Below are 20786 nucleotides of genomic sequence, written 5' to 3' on the forward strand. Positions count from 1 at the left end.
ATTGAGTCTGTATCGACCACAATCCCACCCAGGCCCTATTCCCCTAACCCCACGCATTTACCCTGCTAAGCCCTCTGACACTAGGGTCAAGTTAGCATGGCCAATCAACCTAACCCACACATCTTTGGACTGTGGTAGGAAACCAGAGCTCCCAGAGGAAATTCACGCAGACACGGGGAAAAAGTGCAAACTCCACACAGACAGTGACCCAAGGCCGGAATTGAACTCGGGTCCCTGGCGCTGTGAGGCAGCAGTGCTAACCATTGTGCCACTGTGCCGTCCTTCACTTTCAACCTTTGTCCTCTGGTTCTCGACCCGCCCCACCAATAGGAACCATCCTCTCTGTCCTATTTGGCGACTAATCCATCACGACAATTGAGTCTCAAAACCATACTTTAAATAAGGATGATAACGTGGGAAAATAAATAATAAGGGGAGGAATTTTCTGATTGTTTTTAGTGTCAGTCGGACGGGAAAAGCGGATTGTTGCAAGTCAGCTGAGCTGACGGATTTTCCCACCTTTTGTTTTAGACATTCTGAAGAAAAAAAGAGAAGGGGCAGATCCGGCAGCATCACGCTGGTGGGACGAGCTCTGAATGAACCCACCCTGCCAGCAACCTCGGCCCCTGACAGACAGGTGTGCCAGATAAAAGCAGAAAACTCCACATAGCCCTCGTCCGCACAGGTAATGGGTCCCCTCCCCACCCACAGAACCTCCCCCCACCCCGAACAGCCCCAATGTAAGCTCCCCCCAGCACACAATGTCAGGATAGTGCCTGGACATGACCCTCTCTGCCCCAGGGCCTGTACTTAGCTTTGCACCCCTGGCAAAGTCTGTTTTAACAACACCAGGTTAAAGTCCGCCAGGTTTATTTGGTAGAAAATGCCATTAGCTTTCGGAGCACTGCTCCTTCGTCAGATGGAGTGGAAATCTGCTCTCAAACAGGGCACAGAGACACAAAATCAGGTTACAGAATACTGATTAGAATGCGAATCCCTACAGCCAACCAGGTCTTAAAGATACAGACAATGTGGTGGAGGGAGGATTAAGCACAGGTTAAAGAGATGTGTATTGTCTCCAGACAGGACAGCCACTGAGATTCTGCAAGTCCAGGAGGCAAGCTGTGGGGGTTACAGATAGTGTGACATGAACCCAACATCCCGGTTTAGGCCGTCCTCATGTGTGCGGAACTTGGCTATCAGTTTCTGCTCAGCGACTCTGCGTTGTCGTGTGTCGTGAAGGCCGCCTTGGAGAACGCTTACCCGAAGATCAGAGGCTGAATGCCCGTGACCGCTGAAGTGCTCCACCACAGGAAGAGAACAGTCTTGCCTGGTGATTGTCGAGCGGTGTTCACTCATCCATTGCCGTAGCGTCTGCATGGTTTCCCCAATGTACCATGCCTCGGGACATCCTTTCCTGCAGCATAGCAGGTAGACAACGTTGGCCGAGTTGCAAGAGTAGGTACCGTGTATCTGGTAGATGGTGTTCTCACGTGAGATGATGGCATCCGTGTCGATGATCCAGCACATCTTGCAGAAGTTGCTGTGGCAGGGTTGTGTGGTGTCGTGGTCACTGTTCTCCTGAAGGCTGGGTACTTTGAACTACCCAGGCAAACTACCCAGCCTTCAAGAGAACAGTGACCACGGCACCACACAACCCTACCACAGCAACCTCTGCAAGACGTGCTGGATCATCGACACGGATGCCATCATCTCACATGAGAACACCATCCACCAGGTACACGGTACATAATCTTGCAACTCGGCCAACGTTGTCTACCTGATACGCTGCAGGAAAGGATGTCCCGAGGCATGGTACATTAGGGAAACCATGCAGACGCTACGACAACGGATGAATGAACACCGCTCAACAATCACCAGGCAAGACTGTTCTCTTCCCGTGGGGGAGCACTTAAGCGGTCACGGGCATTCAGCCTCTGATCTTCGGGTAAGCATTCTCCAAAGCGGCCTTCACGACACACGACAGCACAGAGTCGCTGAGCAGAAACTGATAGCCAAGTTCCGCACACATGAGGACAGCCTAAACCGGGATGTTGGGTTTATGTCACACTATCAGTAACCCCCACAACTTGCCTCCTGGACTTGCAGAATCTCAGTGGCTGTCCTGTCTGGAGACAATACACATCTCTTTAACCTGTGCTTAATCCTCCCTCCACTCACATTGTCTATATCTTTAAGACCTGGTTGGCTGTAGAGATTCGCATTCTAATCAGTATTCTGTAACTTGATTTTGTGTCTCTGTGCCCTGTTTGAGAGCAGATTCCCACTCCATCTGACGAAGGAGCAGTGCTCTGAAAGCTAATGGCATTTGCTACCAAATAAACCTGTTGGACTTTAACCTGGTGTTGTTAAAACTCTTACTGTGTTTACCCCAGTCCAACGCTGGCATTTCCACATCAAAGTCTGTTTGCCGGATCCCCGTTTGTCAAGACCTGTAAACTGCATTGACATGACATCACGCCATCAGTGGGGGAGATTCCCTATATGGTTGGGTGGGGGGGGGTGGTGGTTGATACAGCAGGGAGGCCCACTAAGTGGATGCTAAAATATGTGAATGCGGTTGCTGACCTCTAATGGTGGGAACCCCGTTACCTCCTTGGCAGGAGGGGGTTGGAGACAATCTCAAAGGGAGATCTCTCTGATGTAGAAGCCATTTGGGGACTCCAGTTGGGTTCTCTACCCCCTCTGGCTTTCCCACCGAAAATGGGGGTGGAAAATTCCCCCCCCCCACCAATATGTATTCAAAGTATATCAAATGGACCACCATAAAAATTAGAAAATTAAACCCTGAAAGCAAAAACATTAAAACAATTGTTGTGTTCCATAAAAAATGTCTATTTGCCATTTATTTCTTTCAAATGTCAGCATCAAAGCAAAAATTCAAGAGACTTCATAACACCTTTTATGTATTAATTCTAGTAAAAGTGACATTTCTCTCTATTCCACTGGTTACACATTCTGATCTAAATTGAAATAATATTGATATCGTCCCCTGCTTTTATTCAAATGTAATTTTTGATGCTCTTTGGGGCGATGCAAGCTAGCAAAGGGAAGAATATTTCAGATTTTTCCACCTCTTTTGAACAGATTGATGTGAACATGTAACTATAGCATGTCGGCGAACTGTCATCTACAGAAAGTAAATCATTTTGCTATCACTGCTGGCATAACTGAATAGCCTTGCCTGTGTAAACCATCAGACCCTGACCTATATCCTCTGGACAATTCCCTTTGGCTTAAACCTTGGACATGCTTGGCTGAATCCTTTTCACTAGTGTAAACTAATCTCCTTCGATAAACCTCAATCTTCTCTTCCTGAAGTCAGTGAGTCACAGAACAAGGATTACTGATGTTACAAAATAAAAATCATTTCAAGCTTGCAAAGTGGATTAAATCTTGCTTATTTTTATTGAATTTGTCCCCAAGGGCACCATAAAATAAATTTGCAGCGCAATGTTTAGGCAATAAACAGTAAAATATTACACCCTAGTCTGACTGAAGAAGTGTCCTTGAGGGTAAAAAAAAATCCTTTTGGGACCTGGTAGAATGTGAGATTTGCAGGTTTAGGATTCCTCTTTATCTATTCTATTATACTTATTTTATGAAGCAATACTGTTTTAAAAGAAATAGCATTTTCAACTTGAGCTCCAATGAGAAAAATCATTTCCAACTTGAGCTCCATTCCAGTGAAGGATTTGTGTTTTAGTGACAGGAATCTGCAGGTAGTCCACCTTTCCAAGCAGGCAGAACATAAGGTGCCTATTGGATGTAACTGGCTGGATGTTGCGGTGGCAAATGGGCAGGCTGCCCTTCACCCCCTATTCCGTCACACTCTTGACTTATAGGTGGTGTATAGGCTTTAGAGAAGAGTCAGGGGATAAGTTACACACCACAGAATTCCCAGCTTTTGACCTGTTCCAGTAGCCACAGCATTCTGGTCAATGGTGACCCCAATGATGTTGATGGTGAGAAGATTGAAACAATCCTTCACCCTCACACCCCTGCACACTCTTCATACCCCATCCATGCCAGCCTATGCTGCCACCTCATGCCACCCTCATCCCCCCGGCCCCTCAAACGTTCTATGCCAATCCATGCCCCTCTACCCCCCCCCCCAAAGCCCTTCATACCCTCTATGCCCCCCACACATCCCCATGGCCCTTCATTACTCCTATGTCAATTTAGTGTCAACTCATGCCAACCCATGATCCCACCCTCCACCCTTTGCCTTACCCCCGTGCCAACTCAACTTTCCCTTTGACAGTTCCTTGACAGTTCTGGTGACTTTATGGACTTTTTAACCCACAATCATGTTTACTTTAAGCAATCCCAAAGGGTGGCATCTCTCCCAAAGGATGTCTTACTTGTCTTAAAGGGTCCTTACCTCTTGCAAAGGGTCCTTACCTCTCTCAAGGTGTGCCGTACCTCTCTCAAAGGGTGCCTTATGTATCCTAACAGGTGGGTTACCTCTTTCAAAGGGACCTCATCTACTTCAAAGGGTGCTTTACCTATCCTAATGGGTGCCTTACCTCTCTCAAAGATGTCCCGGGACCATATCCAAAGGGGTACCTTATCTCTCCAAAGGGGCTGGCTATCCAAAAGCTAGTGGCTTTTGCTACCAAATAAACCTGTTGGACTTTAACCTGGTGTTGTGAGACTTCTTACTGTGTTTATCCAAACGAATCCATCAAGTTCAGACCAGGCCAGCTGTTACCTGGTCTAATCTGGGCACTCCAGGTTTCACACTCCTGGCCTACTGAAATGCCACTTCCGTGGAGACGGGTAGTGATTGAAATGGCCAATTGCCTCCTTAAGCCACATGGGCGCAAACCCTGGCCCAACACCACTTTTGGGGGGGGGGGGGGGGGGGGGGGGGGGGGTGCCTCAGGATTTCTGAGAGGCTTGCTATGATGCCGGAAATCTGGGCCAATAAATTGCCTACAATTAATGCAATACAGCTGCACTGGTTTGCGGTAGCTGGCTGGTTACCCAACCTGTTGCTGATCAGGCAATAGCACTGGCGCTGTACTTAACTCTGATAATGCCCGAGAACAGGACCATTCCTCATGATGTCTTTTGAAATAGTTGAAGCGGGGATCATATGTTTAAAATGGTTATCAAAGGAGCAATCTGGCTGGCTATAGATTGCACCCGCATTTAAGTTAATGTTCTGAAAATAATTGCCTGACACTGGGAAAGAAAATCATTCACAATATTAAAAAGTGCAACCACTTCAAAAACAATCCTTCAATAGGAGTCTGGAGGTGATCAGCAATTACATTGGACAAAATTGGATTCCAATGATTTGCAGCTTCTCTAAGTAATGGCAATTTTAAAAAGCCACCTGAACAGTGAGGTGCTGGTTCCCATTGCATTTGCAATTCAAGATCAATATCAGTTTAATTATTTTACCATCGGTTCATCCAGGCTATCCATCATAAAAGTTGGAACACAAGCATCTCATGTTCCATAGGCCAAATATTTGAACTGAATCATTCTGGTCAGATTTGTCCCTTCCTATCTCTGTTAACCATCTGAAGTATTCTCCAAAAGGTAAGTGCCCTCTCTTAATGAAGCATTAAAGGCTTAATGCATATTCCGATGCATCTGAAATAAAACCAGCAAGGTGCATTAACAAGATTAGATTTTACGGACCAGCTGGACACCTGAACCATGTGCGAAACTGAAACACAAAGATTACTCACTCGAATGTTGACCAACATGTTTCTGTGCGGGTTTTACCAGCCCCAAAGTCTCACTGGGATTTGAAACCTCAGGTTGCGGGATGTGAGGCAGGCATCACAGTGCTTACATTTTAATCACTTACTGAAACACAACTTAAATATTTTCAGAATTCTCGCTGCCAGAAGTGCCACTTACTATCTCTCACAGAATTAGCCATGTGTCATAGATCTGGCACCGTGGCACAGTGGTTAGCACTGCTACCTCACAGCGCCAGGGACCCGGGTTCGATTCCCGGCTTGGGTTACTGTCTGTGTGGAGTTTGCACATTCTCCATGTGTCTGCGTGGGTTTCCTTCAGGTGCCCTGGCTTCCTCCCACAGTCAAAGATGTGCGGTTAGGTGGATTGGCCATGCTAAATTGACCCTTAGTGTCAGGCGGACTAGCTAGAGTAAATGCATGGGGTTGTGGGAATCGGGCCTGGGTGAGATTCTGGTTGGTGCAGACTCGATGGGCCAAATGGCCTCCTCCTGCACTGTAGGATTCTATGATTCTATCTGATCATTGCACCATTACCCACACAAACTCAATCCTTTCCAGAACCGCAAATTGTGAAACTCTACCACTTTCTCAGCCTCTTCTACCCTCTTACTGTGTATAGGCTTCTAAAATCTAGGTTTGACAACACGATCGTTATCCCATTACAAATCTATGGGAAATCTACAGAAGAGCAGTGGGGGGCATTCAAAAAGGAAATGGCGAGGGTGCAAACCCGGCATGTTGCCTCTAGGGTGATAGGTAGGAATAACAAGCCCAGAGAACCATGGATGACCAGAGATGTTCAGAATACAATGACAAGAAAAAGAAAGGCTTTTAAAAAGTACATGGGGAGCAAATCAGTGGAGGCATTAGTGAGGTATAGAAAGTACAGGGTGGACCTTAAGAAGGCAATTAGGAATGCAGAGAGGGAATACAAGAAAGCTCTGGCTGGTAAAAGTAGGGAAAATCCCAAGATATTCTACAAGTATATCAATGGGAAGAGGAAAATCAGGGAAAGAGTAGGGTCCATTAGGGATCAAGGGGGCAATCTATGGGTGGAGCCAGAGGACATTAGTGGAGTGCTGAATGAATACTTTGCATCCGTCTTCACCCAAGAGAATGAGGATGATGGTATGGAATTCAGGCAGAGAGACTGTGAGGTTCTCGAGCAAATTGACATAAGGAAGGACAATATATGGTGGCATCCTTAAAAGTGGATAAATCTCCAGGTCCAGATGAATTGTGCCCTAGGCTGTTGTGGGAGGCAAGGGAGGAGATTGCAAGGGCTCTGACCCAAATTTTCAATTCCTCTCTGGCCACAGGGGAGGTGCTAGACGACTGGAGAACAGCTAATGTGGTTCTGCTATTTAAGAAGGGTTTTAGAGATAAACCAGGGAACTACAGACCAGTAAGCCTCACATCAGTGGTAGGGAAACTATTAGAGAAATTACTGAAGCAGAGCATCTATCTCCACTAGGGCAGCATGGTGGCACAGTGGTTAGCATTGCTCCCTCACAGCTCCAGAGACCTGGGTTCGATTCCCAGCTTGGGACACTGTCTGTGTGGAGTTTGCTCATTTTCCCCATGTTTGCATGGGTTTCCTCCGGGTGCTCCGGTTTCCTCCAACAGTCCAAAGATGTGCAGATTAGGTTGATTGGCCATGCTAAATTGACCCTAGTGTCAGGGAGATTGGCAGGGTAAACGTATGGGGTTACAAGAATAGGGCCTGGGTGGGATTGTGGTCGGTACAGACTTGATGGGCCAAATGGCCTCTTTCTGTACTGTAGGATTCTATGATTCTATAAGCACCGGGGGCTCAGATCCTATCAGCACCCACTTTATCTGTTGGAGTCTTAGTGGATTCTTGGGCCCCAGTTGAATCTCACCATTTACACAAGGCTGGAACAGGGTAGGGGCAGTCAGTGACCTTCTCTGTGTGGGAGGAGGATATAAATTGTAATCAGTAAGACAATGGGACAGGCCTTCATGACCAATACTCCTCCATTTTGCGTAGCATTGAAACTCTGTGCCACGCAACACAATTATTTGAAGCAGCAATACTTGGACCACCCTCAAATACAAAAAGAAGTCTTGTTTACATCCTATCATTCACTCTTACAGCATGCAGAGGAACGTCGAACAGAAAAGTCCATTGGAAGTAATTTGAATGCACATTTTGTCACTCCCTGGTGAGGCGTGATAGATCAATCCTATTCACTGCTCCCCAATGAAATATCCTATATCTTAATAATTAGTCCAGTTGGGCAGTGAAATAACTGCTTTCTTAACTAAAATACAAATGTGTGGCCTGGGAATAATTTGGTATTTTATATTCACACACTGAACCCTGTGTCTTTCATTTCCATAGCTTAAAGCAAACTTTTGTTGGAAACTCAACTGTAAACTGGCAAATTGCCTCAAACCCTTTGGAGGAAGGGATATTTGAGGCTAAGTAAATATTCGAGTGTGCTTGGTTGATGAGCCCCTAGCTCCATTGGATACAGTCTGCACTGTGTGAACATAGTCTTGTTCTTGTTGCTAAAATAAAAGCAAAATACCTTCTATCAGACCTTCTATCTCACTCCATCGTCTTTGCGAAATCTCTCCTCTCTCCCACTTATCCCTGAGCTCCTATCTCGTTTCACTGTCTTTGTCAATCGCTCTGAGCTCCCAATTATCCCTGACTTCCTATTCCTCCTCACCATCTTTATCAAATTTCTCCTGAGCTCCCACTTATCCCTGACGTTCTACTCTGCTCCACCCCGTCTTAAATAATATAAAATCTATCAAATTTCTCAGTCTCTTCAGCTTTATAGAGTCACATTGGACTCGATACGGTAACTCTGTTTCTCTCTCCACAGATGCTGCCAGACCTGCTGAGTTTATCTAGCGTCTTGATTTGTTCTTGTTGCTGCCTGCCAATTGGAAGCTACGAGGTGGCTGAGTACCACTGTGTGTAAAAGAGTATCAGGGCGACCTTCAATGCAACAACTTGCTGTAAATTTAACATAATAAGCATTTCTAGATCCTTCACATAAAGATTGATATTGAACAGCAGAAGTGGAGAGGTGGGGAAATAGAAACATAGAAACTAGAAGCAGGAGTAGGCCATTCAGCCCTTCGAGCCATTCATTTTGATCATGGCTGATCATCAAATTCAATATCCTGATCCCCCCCCTTCCTCCCATATCCCTTGATCCCTTTCACTCCAAGAGCTATATCTAATTCCTTCTTGAAATCAGACAACGTTTTGGTCTCAACTACATTCTGTGGTAGTGAATTCCACACATTCACTACCCTCTGGGTGAAGAAATTTCTCCTCACCTCAGTCCTAAAAGGTTTACCCCTTATCCTCAAACTATGACCTCTAGTTCTAGACTCCCCCACTATTGGGAACATTCTTTCTGAATCTATCATGTGTAACCCAAATGATTGAAATGGTTGAAGGTATCATTTGTGGATGCTTTTAAAGATTGGTAGAGAAATCCAGTGGGAAGAGTTTAGGGAGGAAATCTCAGAGAATAAACCAGGACAGCTTTAAAGGTCTGTCACCAATGGTGCTGGGCAGAGCAGGGCAGAATGTAAAGGAGGCCAGAGTCGGAAAGTAAAAAAGCACGGGGCGGGGGGAGGGGTTAAAGATTTGGAATCAATGCATTGGAGGATGGGGAGCTAATGGAGGGCGAGGAGGAAGGTAGGGGTGGCACGGTGGCACAGTGGTTAGCACTGCTGCCTCACTGTGCCAGGGACCCGGGTTCAAATCTAGCCTTGGGTGACTGTCTGTGGGGGTCTGCATGTTCTCCCCGTGGGTGGGTTTCCTCCGGTTGCTCCAGTTTTCCCCCACAGCCCAAAGATGGATTGGCCGTGCTAAATTCTCCCTCAGTGTCTAAAGATGTGTAGGTTAAAGGGATTATACGTGGGGCAATGGGGATAAGGCCTGGGTTGGATGCTCTGTTGGAGAGTCAATGTAGACGCAATGAGCCAAATGGCCTCCTTCTGCACTGTAGAGGTTCTAAGGTCATTGTTGGACAGGATAATTTTGGATGAGTTCAAAATTTGTGTAGTATGGAATCTGATGAGAGGGCATTTTTTTAAAAAGTTAAATGTTTATTTATTAGTCACAAGTAGGCTTACATTAACACTGCAATGAAGTTATTGTGAAAATCCCCTAGTCGCCACATTCCTGTTCGGGTACACTGAGGGAGAATTTAACATGGCTAATTCACCTAACCAGCACATCTTTGGACTGTGGGAGGAAACCGGAGCACCTGGAGGAAACACACGCAGACATGAGGAGAATGTGCAAACTCCACACAGACAGTGACCTAAGCCGGGAATTGAACCCAGGTCCCTGGAGCTGTGAGGCAGCTGTGCTAACCACTGTGCTACCTCAAAGGTTTCAAAGGTCAGGTCTGGGCCAGGGTTTTACGGCCCCACCATTGTGTGTCTCCCCCTTGTGGATGTGGTCTGCCTTTTAAATTGCCGGAAAATTCGGCATGACCATGACATCCCGTTGGGTGGAAGTGGCTGGAAAATCCTGGCTCTGGAGTTGATAAGAGTGCAGATAAAGCAACAACAACAGTGAGGGTGAGGTAAGTGGAAAGCAGGCAATGTTGTGGAGATTAAAGTCAGCCATCTTAGCGATAAATTGAACGTGGGATTGAAGTTCAGTTTAGCATTGTTCATTCAGGCAAGGTTACCCTGAGGTTTGACCCTGAGTGAGCAGACAGGGAAAGGTGTGAATCTGGTAGGGATGGGGGGGAAGGGTGTGGAGTTAATAGGAGGAACCCAAATAGATGGTTTTGGTTAAAGGCAAAATACTGTGGAAGCCGGAATCTTTTAAAGTTTATTTATTAGTGTCACAAGTAGGATAGAGATAGCATGTATGCGCATTTAGAAAGGAATAAACTCATTAACGATAGTCAGCATGGTTTTGTGAGAGGGAGGTCATGCCTCACTAACCTGGTGGAGTTTTTTGAAGAAGTGGCTAGAATGGTTGACGAGGGAAGGGCCGTGGATGTCGTCTATATGGACTTTAGTAAAGCGTTTGACGAAGTCCCTCATGGTAGGCTGGTGCAAAAGGTTGGATCTCATGGGATAAAGGGGGAGGTGGCTAGATGGGTGGAGAACTGGCTAGATGGGTGGAGAACTGGCTTGGTCACAGAAGACAGAGGGTGGTAGTGGAAGGGTCTTTTTCCGGCTGGAGGCCTGTGACTAGTGGTGTTCATGATGTGGAGTGGTGTTCCACAGGGCTCTGTATTGGGACCTCTGCTGTTTGTGATTTATATAAACGATCTGGAAGAAGGTGTAACTGGGGTGATCAGTAAGTTTGCGGACGACACAAAATTGGCAGGACTTGCAGATAGTGAGGAGCATTGTCAGCGGCTACAGAAGGATATAGATAGGCTGGAAATTTGGGTAAAGAAATGGCAGATGGAGTTCAATCCTGATAAATGCGAAGTGATGTATTTTGGTAGAACTAATGTAGGGAGGAACTATACGATAAATGGCAGAACCATAAAGGGTGTAGATACGCAGAGGGACCTGGGTGTGCAAGTCCACAGATCCTTGAAGGTGACGTCACAGATGGAGAAGGTGGTGAAGAAGGCATATGGCATGCTTGCCTTTATAGGACGGGGTATAGAGTATAATAGTTGGGGTCTGATGTTGCAGATGTATAGAACGTTGGTTCGGCCGCATTTGGAATACTGCGTCCAGTTCTGGTCGCCACACTACCAGACGGACATGGAGGCTTTGGAGAGAGTACAGAGGAGGTTTACCAGGATGTTGCCTGGTATGGAGGGGCTTAGTTATGAGGAGAGATTGGGTAAACTGGGGTTGTTCTCCCTGGAAAGACGGAGGATGAGGGGAGACTTAATAGAGGTGTATAAAATTATGAAAGGCATAGATAGGGTGAATGGTGGGAAGCTTTTCCCCAGGTCGGTGGTGACGTTCACGAGGGGTCATAGGTTCAAGGTGAAGGGGGGGAGGTTTAACACAGATAGCAGAAGGACATATTTTACACAGAGGGTGGTGGGGGCCTGGAATGCGCTGCCAGGTAAGGTGGTGGAGGTGGACACACTGGGAACGTTTAAGACTTATCTAGATAGCCACATGAACGGAGTGGGAATGGAGGGATACAAAAGAATGGTCTAGTTTGGACCAGGGAGCGGCACGGGCTTGGAGGGCCGAAGGGCCTGTTCCTTGTTCTTTGTTCTTTGTTCTAAGCTTACATTAACACTGCAATGAAGGTACTGTGAAAATCCCCTAGTTGCCACACTCTGGTGCCTGTTCGGGTACACTGAGGGAGAATTTAGCATGGCCAATGCACCTAACCCACACATCTTCGGACTGTGGGAGGAAACCGGAGCACTCTGAGGAAACCCACGCAGACACGGGGAGAACATGCAGGCTCCTCACAGACAGTGACCCAAACCAGGAATCGAACCCAGGTCCCTAGCGCTGAGAGGCAGCAGTGCTAACCACCGTGCTGCCCTGTTTGAAACAAATCAGAAAAAGCTGGAACCAAATGAGAAAATGCTGGAAAATCTCAGCAGGTCTGGCAGCATCTGTGAGGAGAGAAAAGAGCTGGCGTTTCGAGTCCAGATGACTCTTTGTCAAAGCTAAAATGCAGAGAAAGTGGGAGATATTTAGACTGCATAGGGAGGGAATGAAAGATGAGTCATAACCACAAAAACAAGGGAAAAGGCTGCTACTTACAGTCCACCGAAAGAATAAAAGGTGTGAATGGCCAAATGGCAGAGAAGCTGAAATCAGAGGGTAAACTGTGACAGGTGAAGATGTGGGGAGGAATGGGTGGGAGAGAGGTAAAATTGAGAAAAATGGGGAAAGGGGAAGCAAAGGAGGAGAAAAGGTAAGAAAAGGGAGATAAAATAGGGGGAAAGAGTGGGGGAAAGAAAAATAAAGAAAAACAATAAAGGAATAAAAGATAGATAACAGTAAAAAAAAACTAAATAAAATGAAAACAAAGGGGTGGAGGTGGGGTAGAGCAAATCATCTGAAGTTGTTGAATTCGATGTTGAGACCGGAAGGTTGTAAAGTGCCAAGCCGGAAGATGAGATGCTGTTCCTCCAGTTTGCGTTGAGCTTCACTGGAACATTGCAGCAGGCCAAGGACAGACATGTGGGCACGGGAGCAGATCATGTGTTAAAATGGCAAGCAACCGGAAGGTCAGGGTCCTGATTGCGCACAAACCGAAGGTGCTCAGCAAAGTGATCACCGAGTTTGCATTTGGTCTCTCCGATATAGAGGAGACCACATTGGGAGCAGCGAATGCAATAGACCAAATTGAAAAAGGTGCAAGTGAAACACTGCTTCACCTGGAATGAATGTTTTGGACCTTGGATGGTGAGCATGGAAGAGGTAAAGGGGCAGGTGTTACACCTTCATCGATTGCATGGGAAGGTGCCATGAGTGACGGGAGAAGTGTTGGGTATAGTGGAGGAGTGGACTAGGTTATCCCAGAGGGAACGGTCTCTGCGGAATGCTGACAGAGGGAGTGAAGGGAAGGTGTGTTAGGTGGTGGCATCACGCTGGAGTTGGCGAAAATGGCAGAGGATTATGTTTTGCATGGGGAGGCTGGTGGGGTGAAATGTGAGAACAAGGGGGACTCTATCCTTGTTCTGGGAGGAAGGGGAGGGGGTGAGGGTCGTGGCATGGGAGATAGACCGCACGCTGTTAAGGATCCTGTCGACACTGTAGATGGGAATCCACGGTTGAGGAAGAAGGAGCACATATTAGAAGCACCGCTTTGGAAAGTGGCATCATTGGAACAGATGCGATGGAGGCGAAGGAGCTGAGGGAAAGGGATGGAATCCTTACAGGATATAGGGTGTGAATAGCTGTAGTCCAGATAGCTGTGGGAGTCAGTGGGCTTGCAATGGATATTGGTAGATAGTCTATTGCTGGAAATGGAAACAGAAAGGTCAAGGAAGGGAAGGGAAGTGTCTGAGATGGACCAGGTGAAGGCAATGGAGGGATGGAAACTGGAAGCAAAGTTGATGACTTTTTCGAGGTTTGGACGAGAACGTGAAGCGGCATCAAAATAGTCATCGATGCACCGGTAAAGGAGTTGTGGGAGGGGATCTGGGTAGGCCTGGAATAAGGAATGTTCCACATACCCCATGAAAAGAAAAAGCTGGAAAATCTCAGCAGGTCTGGCAGCATCTGTGGAGAGAGAATAGAGCCAATGTTTTGAGTCTGGATACCCTGACTTGAAACGTTGGCTCTATTCTCTCTCCACAGATGCTATTAGACGTGCCGAGATTTTTTAGATCGTTTTGGTCTTGCCGGTATTCAGTATCAGATAATCATGGCTCATTCACAATTTGACACAGGAGTAACAATCTGACAGGGTAAAGGTCACGGAGAGTAGGTTTGGAGATTGTTAGGAGACATGCAGAAGCTGAATCCACCCTGACTGATAATGTCACATATAACAACATAAATCCATGAGGAATTGAGGGAGAAAGGATGGAACCAGAGGGCTCTGAGGAAGACTCTGAAATTATGAGCAGAAAAGCGCTTGTTAGAGGGGGAGGCACTGGCCTAGTGGTATTATCGCTAGCCAATTAATCCAGAAACTCAGCTAATGTTCTGGGGACCTGGGTTCGAATCCCCCCATGGCAGATTGTGGAATTTGACTTCAATAAACAAAATTCTGGGATTAAGAATCTACTGATGACCATGAAACCATTGTCAATTGTCAGAAAAAACCATCTGGTTAACTAATGTCCTTTAGGGAAGGAAATCTGTCGTCCTTACCTGGTCTGGCCTACACGTGACTCCAGAGCCACAGCAATGTGGTTGACTCTCAACTGCCCTCGGGCAACTGGGAATGGGCAATAAATGCTGGCCAGCAAGCGATGCCCATATCTTACGAATATTAAATAAATGTGCTGCCTATACTGACACTGGTAGCCATAAAACCAAGTGAGGGCAGTCTTGTCCAATGACTAAAGGTCCCTTTGGAGCAACTTGGAATGCAAACTATCACTAATCATTCTGTATGTCATGAGATGGAGATGCCAGCGTTGGACTGAGGTGGGCACAGTAAGAAGTCTCACAACACCAGGTTTATTTGCAATCACGAGCTTTCGGAGCGCAGCTCCAAAAGCTTGTGATTCCAAATAAACCTGTTGGACTTTAACCTGGTGTTGTGAGACTTCTTACCGTTCTGTATATGTAATAAACATCAGCTTCTATAATCAGTAAAAGAGGTTTAATTCCAATCTTGGTACCCTGAGCAGAAAGCTGAGTTCGGATTCCTCCACTTACCAGCCTCCGGATATCTTTCTCACACTCTTTCTTTATTCTGCTTATCTCATCCTGATGGGACTGGTGTGCACTCCGCAGGTCAGCCGCTTTCTTCTTGTCGGCCTGCACAATGTAGTTGAGGGATTCCTCCACCTGCTTCTTGGTGGACTTCAGTTCCACGATCTCCTGCTGCAGTTTGATGCGCTCAAAGTCAAACCCCTTCCGAGCCTCTTCTCTGGCTTCGTTGAGTAGGGCGGTTTTCACTTTGTCCGCTGCCCCATCCCGCAGTACATTCAGGGTGGATTGGAGCCGCTGGATCTCGGTGTCCTTGATTTTGATTGCACGGACCAGTTCCTGCTCGTGTTGCTTCAGCAGCATCTCGCGGACGGACTGCAGCTCCTTCATCTTCTCCTCGTGGAGTTTGGCCTTGAGATCTGTGGTGAGCACTGTGTGCTTATGCTGCTCCAGCTCCCGCACTTGCTTCACTTCTTGGACCTTTTCCCGTTCCAGCTTATTCACCTGGAGGGACAACCAAAGAAGAAAGTCACTGTAAAATACTGCCTTCCAATCAGGTATACAAGCTAAAGATGACTGCTAGGGCTTGGAGCATTTCAAGAATGGAAGGAGATAGAATACATCTGTTATCCTGTCTACAGAATTACATGGAACAGGAACCCAAAGAAGACTGTGGATAGACAATGTTAACATTGTCTAGATGACTATTTCAGCCAGGTCATAGAATCCCTGCCATGCAGAAGAAGGCCATTCAGCCCATCGGGTCTGCACCGACTCTCCGAAAGAGCATCCCGCCCAGGGCCAACCCTATCCTATCCATATAGCCCCACACATTTACCCTAATAATCCCCCCTAACCTACAAATCTTGGGACATTTAGCATGGCCAATCTACCTAACCTGCACATCTTTGGACTGTGGGAGAAAACCGGAACACCTGGAGGAAACCCACGCAGACACGGGGAGAACGTGCAAACTCCACACAGACAGTGACCCGAAGCCAGAATTGAACCCTTCAACCCTTCAGAGTGATTGGCCATGCTAAATTGCCCCTTAGTGTTAGGGGGATTAGCAGGGTAAATATGTGGTGTTATGGGGATAAGGCCTGTTGTTGGTGCCGGTTTGATGGGCCAAATGGCCTCCTTCTGCACAGATCAGCCATGCTCTTATTGAATGGCGGAGCAGGCTTGAGGGGCTAGATGGCCTACTCCTGCTCCTATTTCTTATGTTCTTATGTTCTTAACCCGGGTTCCTGGCATTGTGAGGCAGCTGTGAGGCAGCTGTGAAGCAGCAGTGCTAACCACTGTGCTACCGTGCCGCCCTTAAAGTGATTAGTTACACAATGGTTAGCACTGCTGCCTCATAGAGCCAGGAACCTGGGTTCAATTCCAGCCTTGGACCACCGTCTTTGTGCAATTTGCATGTTCTCCCCGTGGTCTGCGAGGGTTTCCTCCGGGTGCTCCAGTTTCCTCCTACAGTCCAAAGATGTGCAGGTTAGGTTGATTGGCCATGATAAATTGCCCCTTAATGTTAGGGGGATTAGCAGGGTAAATCTGTGGTGTTATAGGGATAAGGCGTGTTGTTGGTGCAGGTTTGACGAGCCAAATGGCCTCCTTCTGCACGGTAGGATTCTATATTTCTATGATTCTATAATAACATATATGATGCGCATTAAGCTCCAGGCTCACTTCCCAATATAAAATAGGGGAAGTTTCGTGGCCACTCATGGTGAGTGATGGTCCTGGGATTAGCACTCATGCCTGTAAATCCCTGGCATCACCGGGATCAGCTGGCTGCCTTGCCCAGGTCTACAAATAACTGCTGTGGAAAAGCAGCAACTAAAGAGGGAAAGGTGACGTCAGCTGAACATGCACTGACACTCTTGAATCAACTCTCAAGACATTTAACCAACGAAGCAGACATCAAACTCGATTGACCTGTTGCTGTGCTAACTGGATTTAAACATGACGGAAGGAGAGTGTTTCCCCTAAGGCCTGCTGGGAAAATAATGGTCACCAAGGGATCTTGGAGAGGAGAAGGGCCAGAGTCTGCTTTCCTCCAACACCAGGGACAATGATATATCTGCTCAACTTTGCAATGGTGCAGTGAATTCACCTCTCCTCTTTATTCTTGGTAGATGGGTACAAAGCTATCTGGCCGAATTTGAGATTTAATTCTTAGTAAGAAACGGATCATGACTGACATTGATATTTGTCATTCTTGCTCACTGAGTAGAATCACAGAGCCCAACAGTGCAGAAGAAGGACATTCGGCCCATCGAGTCTGCATCGATCACAATCCCACCCAGGCCCTATCCCCATAACCCCATGCATTTACCCGAGCTAGTCCCCCTGACATGAAGGGGCACTTTAGCATGGCCAATCCACCTAACCTGCACATCTCTGGGCTGTGGGAGGAAACCGGAGCATCCAGAGGAAACCCACGCAGACACAGGGAGAATGTGCAAACTCCACGCAGACAGTGACCCAAGCCGGGAATTGAACTTGGGTCCTTGGTGCTCTCAGGCAGCAGTGCTAACCACTGTGCCACCCCATTTGTTGAAAACAGTTTCATTCCTGAAGGATGCTGCTCTGACAGGTTCCTTGAAAATGTCTCACCGACTCCAGAGGCCCATAACATCACCCCCAACCCCCCCCCCCCCCCCCCACCACCTCCCTCAGTTGAGACCTCCTGCTCGAACACAATCTGCTGAGATTGCCTTCTGGAAGCTGCCTCATATCTATTAAAACAACCTTGACAGAGTTAGATGTAGAACAGCCAATACTTACGGAATCAAACCCAAACATGATTCAGCACCTTCAACGGAGCACTTAAAAGGGAAAAAAATTGTGCACCCTTATTTCCTCAAACATAAACCATAACCTCGATATTACCTCAAATCTGGAACGACCAACTCAACTCCGTGGGCCGGAAATCTTCAGCCGTTCACGCCCTGCCGTCGTTGCCAGGGAGAACAGTGAATTTGGTGCTCAGCCAAATCTCTGTTCACTGCAGCAGGACCGGAGAATCCCATCGGCGTTAACAGCCGGAGAATCCTGCCCATGGTTTTTTTTAAGAAGGTTCCATTTTCTTAAACAATTTACACATGAATAGTGTGATGAAATCCACAGTTTGCGGGACACAGGACACGAAAATTGTCATCTGCACCAAAGGCCTACTGTGTGGTTTGGTTTCAAAGCCTGTTTTTCTTAAATATTCCCTAGCTGAAAGAGAAACTTTAACTTCAGGTTTCTGGAGCAGGGGTTGTGCCTTTGGGTTCCTGGCAATGACATAAGATGACTCAGAAATCAGACTGTGACTTCAGGTTGCTAAGGAAACGAGGGCTGCTTAAATCCAATGGAAAACATAGAGCTCTCAGGAATGAGATTTCAGCAGCAGAGCAGCACCAGGCAGGCGATGGAGAGTTGTGCATGTGGGGCAGCTGAAAAGAAAAGCTGAAAAGCTGGACTTAGCAGCAGGGGTAGAGAAATAAAATTACTGTTGCTACTTAACTGATTAACCAGAAGCAGCCATACAGTGCACTGGGGTGTCACAGAGTAGTCTGGTCTGAGGAATCCACACCCTCAAGACTGTCATGGGCCAAGCTAAGGGGCTTCTGGAGAAGTACACATCTTTGGTGATAACCACACCTGTGGAGCTCAGGTGGAGGAAATCTGCTGTCAGAGACAGTTCAATAAACAAACACTGCATGAAGATAAAGAATTGAACTGGTTTAGAATGACTTCGCGGCTGAACATGATGCCATGTGTTAAGGGATTGCTGGCAAATCCATGAGATCTATCTTTGTTGTATCGGCTATTTAAAGTGTAATTTATGGGCTGTTCAATACAATTTGTCTGTTAATTCATGTTTAATTTATGTTGATTTTGTAAGTAAAAGTTATAAAAAGTGACATTTTGTCCATCGATTCCTCCGACTGAGGTCATTTGGTAAGTTTTGACTTCATTGGTCTCCATGCAGATTCTAACAATAGGATATACGGCACAGAATGAGGCCATTCGGCCTAACCAGTCCCTGCTGGAGTTTACACTCCACTCACGCCTCTTCCCATCTTCCCTCTAATCTAAATCTAACATCATGGCCAGGATTTTCCTGGCTCGCTGCACTGCACGAGTAGCGCAGTGGGCCAGGAGACACCAACGGTAGCTGTTTCGTGGGAGTCACGCTGGGTTCCATGGGCCTTCGCGTGTCTGAGGGCTATCGGGGCTGCTGATGGGCAGGTACAGGGCTGGCTATCAATAGGGGAGATGGGACTGTCAGGTGGGGGGGTTCGGGGCTGCTCATCGACGGGGGCGGGGGGGGGGGGGGGGAGTCGGGACTGTTGGCCCGGGAGGTAAGGGAGGCCAGCGATCGGAGGGGGTGGGGGAGGGGAGGAGGGGGGATTGAAAGTCCAGTGATCAGAAAGGCCAGTGATCGGGAGGCTAGAGATGGGGGGACCACTGCGCACTCACAGCGATCTCCACTCTGACAGGCTATGCTGCTGGTCTCTCAGGCCCCCTACTTATCAGAGTGAATCCTGCTGAGACACTCTACAATGTTCAGAGTGTCAGAGATTCGCACAGGTCAGCACGCTAAAGAACCAGTGGGAATTACTCCCATTTTCCCGCACGTTGGGAACTTAGAATTTTTTTAGGAGAATCCTGGCCCATATCCCTCTATTCCCATTTTCCTCAAATGCTTGTCCAGCTTCCCCTTAAATACATCTGTGCTATTCACTTCCACACATTCTCACTTCAGTTTGGACAAAGACAGTTTTTCTGAATTCCCTGTTGGATATCTTGGTAACGATCTTATATTGGTGTCTTCTCGCTTCCACAAGAAAAAACATTCTCTCTGACAGGAATTGAGGATGGAATTTTATGCTCCCTCCCACTGGTAATTTTTTCCAGCCCCGCTGAAGACAACAGACTGTTGAATGGCTCACCACATTTTCCAGCCCCATCCCCGCTGTGACAGAGCTGTAAAATTCCACCCTCAGTCTTCACTCTATCAAAACCTTCCACATTTTGAAGACCTCCCTTAGGTCACCCTTCAGCTTTCTTTTCTAGTTGTCCAGATGACCAACATGTCCTGGTCCCTCCACATCGATACTATAGTTAAGAAAGCCCACCAACGCCTCTACTTTCTAAGGAAATTCAGCATTTCCGCTATGACTCTCACCACATTTCACAGATGCACCATAGAAAGCATTCTTTCTGGTTGTATCACAGCTCGGTATGTCTCCTGCTCTGCCCAAGACCACAAAAAACTACCAAGGGTCGTGAACGTAGCCCAGTCCATCACGCAAACCAACCTCCCATCCATTGACTCAGTCTACACTTCCCGCTGCCCTGGAAAAACAGCCAGCATAATCAAGGACCCCACGCACCCCGGACATTTTCTCTTCCACCTTATTCTGTTGGGAAAAAGATACAAAAGTCTGAGATCCGGTACCAACCGATTCAAGAACTGCTTCTTCCTGCTGCCATCAGACTTTTGAATGGACCTACCATATATTCAGCTGATCTTTCTCTACACCCTAGCTATCACTGTAACTCTATATTCTGCACTCTCTCCTTTCCTTCTCCCCTATGTACTCTATGAACAGTGTGCTTTATTTGGTATAGCATGCATTTCTGGTACCATCCTTGTAAACCTCCTCTGCATCCACTCCAATGCCTCTGTAGGTGGGATTCTCTGATCTTGTTTGTTCCCGCTCCTGGCGAGAATCGGGAATTTGGCGCTCAGCCAAAACTCCA

At 47.1% G+C, this 20786-nt stretch overlaps 1 protein-coding gene across 7 annotated transcripts in view; it reads right to left on the reverse strand.

The window, feature by feature from the left end:
- LOC144491975 (janus kinase and microtubule-interacting protein 1-like) overlaps positions 1–20786 on the reverse strand; it is a 329706-nt gene that overhangs the window by 90649 nt on the left and 218271 nt on the right. For all 7 annotated transcript variants that reach the window (XM_078210197.1, XM_078210202.1, XM_078210204.1 and 4 more), the window contains exon 4: positions 15036–15533. In XM_078210197.1, coding sequence (XP_078066323.1) covers positions 15036–15533 — 498 coding nt within the window. The remainder of the gene's footprint in view (positions 1–15035; positions 15534–20786) is intronic.

This window comes from Mustelus asterias, chromosome 1 (assembly GCF_964213995.1).
Source record: "Mustelus asterias chromosome 1, sMusAst1.hap1.1, whole genome shotgun sequence".
NCBI lineage: Eukaryota > Metazoa > Chordata > Chondrichthyes > Carcharhiniformes > Triakidae > Mustelus > Mustelus asterias.